At 45.8% G+C, this 3,605-nt stretch overlaps 1 protein-coding gene across 1 annotated transcript in view; it reads right to left on the bottom strand.

Moving 5' to 3' along the window:
- Positions 1–390: 390 nt before the first annotated feature.
- LOC109521296 (uncharacterized) overlaps positions 391–3,605 on the bottom strand; it is a 16,432-nt gene continuing 13,217 nt past the window's right edge. The window contains exon 2 of the mRNA XM_019879083.1: positions 391–1,373. Within this exon, the coding sequence (XP_019734642.1) occupies positions 607–1,373 (767 nt within the window). The 3' untranslated portion in view covers positions 391–606. The remainder of the gene's footprint in view (positions 1,374–3,605) is intronic.

Raw genomic sequence — 3,605 nt, 5'->3', positions numbered from 1 at the left:
AGCATAAATATCTTTAGACTGATGTGACAACACTTTTGACTTTATCGTCACTTTCAAACTTTGTGCCAACTACTGTGATTGCTGAGGCAGCTCAAGAAAGACAAAGAACAAACGCAGGGGTCATCAGTCAAAAGAAGTCATCTTGCATCATGACAACGCAAGGCCTCACACAGCAGCTCAAACGGTGCAGACCATCAACGAGCTGGGCTAGGAACTGCTCCCTCATCCCACTTCCAGCCCAGATCTTGCCCCTTTAGATTTTCACCTGTTCCTGAAAAGCGTTCACAAGAGGCACCAAGTTTGAAAGTGACGATGAAGTCAAAAGTGTTGTGAGCAACTGGCTGAGACATCAGTCCAAAGATTTTTATGCTGAGGGAATATGGAAGCTTGTGCACAGATGGGAAAAGTGTGTGACAGTGCTGGAGACGATGTTTCCAAAAAATAAAATGAAATAAAAGTAAGCTTCTATCTGTACTAGAAGTCCTTATGCCGAAAGATTCACCTTATCTATGTAATGTACGTGTACTGTAATATCTCCCTGAAAATAATATCTCTGTTGGTGATACAGGACAACATTTTATAATGTTTTAATGGATGGACTTCACATTAAGATTCCTTAACAGCCAACCCCAGAGTTGGAGGTGGAGAGTGATTCATATGGGGACGGGGTAAAGTAGGTGGAGGGTGTGGGCCTGGACGGCCAAACATTCCTTGTAAATGCCTGTCAGACTGGATGGGGTTATCTTGAAAACCTTTCAGGTTTTCTTTGAAAAAATTGCTGCTTTCACTTTTGAAGAGTTCACTTTTCTCACGGAGAATGTGATCAGTGATAAGCCCTGAATCTTGAGTAAAGTGAATAGGGGTGTCACTTTTTCTCCTCAATGTGGACTCCCGGCTCGAAGACGCAGCCGACTGGCTGTCAGAGCTGCCATCAGTACTGGCACCAGTCCCTTCCACAGGGGTGACTCTAATGGTAGTGATAGACTGAGGGTGATGATGGAAAGGAGGAGCAAATATGGCGCTGGGAGTGAGAGGTTTGGTAGCGTTGGGATCCTGAAAATTAGAATGTGACTGGTATACTACATGTGGGTAACTGATGTGTAGTCCCTCTTCAACTTTGCTTTCTGATTTGGTCCCTGTTACACTCTGCCGCCCATCCAGTGACCCGGCATCCTGCATAGCATCACAGGTGTCTGTATTTCTGTTGAAATCATTGATGTTAAAGGCTGGCTGACGTAGGGACGGTCGCTTTTCTGGTGGATTCCAACGCCAAGAGCCGCTTCCATCAGTGCTCAGAGGTTTCACCACAGGTTTATTTGACTCTGGGTGGGCTTCAACCCGTACTATACTGCCGGTCCGTTCCAAACCTTTGCCTTAAAATGAAAGAGAAATAAGAAAAAAAATATATCATTAGAGCCTTTAAATAACATTTGGAAATTGTGTGTGTGTGTGTGTTGGGGGAGTATAAAACAAATCATCTTTTCTCTTTGTCTGCGGTGTTTGGCCTTACTCTCAGATGACTATGTATGCCACATTCAGTAGATGCATCTTAGACTATGTCCTTATTTGTAACTTTTGCATGCTGGTCCATTTTTGGTTACAAACAAGCACACAACAATTTGTCCTTAAATATATGTATTTTTTCATGTTCATTTAATCTCCCATGCAAATTTTAGAATGTGGAAGGAAGCCAAAATGCATGAAGAAAACCCAGGAAGACGACCTTGACTGATAAGTCTGCTCAACACAGAAGTACCTCTTTGTTTTGTTCCTGTAAATAGTCACCTCCTGTCAATACCAGGCTTGGACACAAGACACAGTTGCAAGGTTCAGAATAAAATAGGAGAGATTTATTTGAGGGTCAGTGGAAGAAAACTCAAAATAGGCAAGCACTTGTCAGATCTGTGACAAGAAGCTAGAGTGCACACACAAGGAGGAAACACACTGGCACAGGACAAAGGCAGACAAGGACAAGTTATACACGAAGTAAGGGCCAACAGGTGGAAATAATCAGGGTTGGGCTGACAATTATAATGTTACAAAAGGAAGGGCAAGTGACCTGAAACAAGAGGAGAAACAAGATCAGAGTCATTCAGTAAGTGACCAGAACAAAAGGAAGGGCAAGTGACCTGAAACAAGAGGAGAGTCATTCAGTAAGTGACCAGACAAACACAAACAACCGGCCAGGACAGACCCCTGAAGGCCCAGGTATTTCTGGGTGGTCCCTGTTGAGTCCTGAATCGGGGAAGGGTCATCTATGTGACTCTGTGGGATCCAATCTCTCTACTCTAGCCCATGTCCCTCCAAGTCCACAAGAAACTGCTTGCCCTGACCTTTGTTGCAAACCGGTAGCAGTTTTCTGATCTTGTACAGCAGACCACCATCCTTTGCTTCCAGCGGCAGTGAGGGTCTGGTAGCCAGAACCATGGACTCCCTGCTGTGGACTTGACCTTGCTGACGTGGAATGTGGAGTGGACATGAATGGACCTTGGCAGACGGAGGTGAACAGCAGCTGGGCCTGTGACCTTGTCAATCGGGAAGAGACAAACAAACCTTGGAGCCAGTTTCTTGGAGGGAACCGAGAGGTGAACAACTTGATCAAACAGCCACACTCAGTGCCCGGGTCGATACTCAGGTGCAGGACGATGCAGACGGTGTGCAGCTCTCTTTACTCTGTTCCTCTGCCGGATGAGCACTTGATGGGCAGAGACCTAGATATGGCAGCAGGGCCGTCCCAAGGCATGGGGAACTGAAACCTTGGGTTCTGAATCAGCAAACACTGGAGGTTGGTAGCTGTAGACACATTTGAAGGGGGAGAAACCTGTAGCAGAGGTGGGCAGTGAATTGTAGGCATATTCAACTCAGATCCGGTGGGTACTCCATGAAGTCGAGTTCTGGGACACAACCCATTGAAGACTGGCCTTCAGCTATTGGCCGAGGCGCTCAGTCTGGCCTTTGGCTTCCGGATGATATCCTGATATCAGGGTTGCCGTGGCACTGATGAGTCGGCAGAACCCCCTCCAGAAATTGGAGATGAATTGGGGCCCCCGTTCTGACACAATATCCTTTGGAAATCCATGGATCCTGAAAATATTTTCCAAAATTATTTGAGCAGTCACAATAGCTGAGGGTTGCTTGGGTAGAGCAATGATGTGTCATCTTAGAAAAACAAGTAATACTGTGGTGTTACCTTCTGACATCGGAAGTCCTGTGACAAAGTCCAATGATATACTCAACTCAACTGTATTTATAGAGCACTTTCAAACAGCCATCGCTGCATACAAAGTGCTGTACATGGAGCAATTCAACATATACAACAAACAGTAAAGCAAGTCAGTAATAAAGATGGTAGAAAGCACCGAACAGCAAAACCAAGAACAAATCTAAGTCATGCTGAGTCAAATGCCAAAGAATACAAGTGAGTTTTGAAGATGGGCGGCGAGGAGGCTTGCCGAATATTCAGTGGGAGGTCATTCCAGAGAGAGGGACCAGCAACAGAAAAGGCTCGATCCCCTCTGAGCCTCAGTTTAGTTCTTGGTACTTCTAATAATGTCTGGTCCGCAGACCTGAGGTGCCGGGCAGGTGTGTAGGGGCGGATGAGCTCA

The sequence above is a fragment of the Hippocampus comes genome, unplaced genomic scaffold (genome assembly GCF_001891065.2).
Source record: "Hippocampus comes isolate QL1 unplaced genomic scaffold, H_comes_QL1_v1.1 scaffold85, whole genome shotgun sequence".
In the NCBI taxonomy this organism is placed as follows: Eukaryota; Metazoa; Chordata; class Actinopteri; order Syngnathiformes; family Syngnathidae; genus Hippocampus; species Hippocampus comes.
Note: the sequence above shows the minus strand (reverse complement) of the source record. Positions and strands in the feature narration are given on the sequence as shown.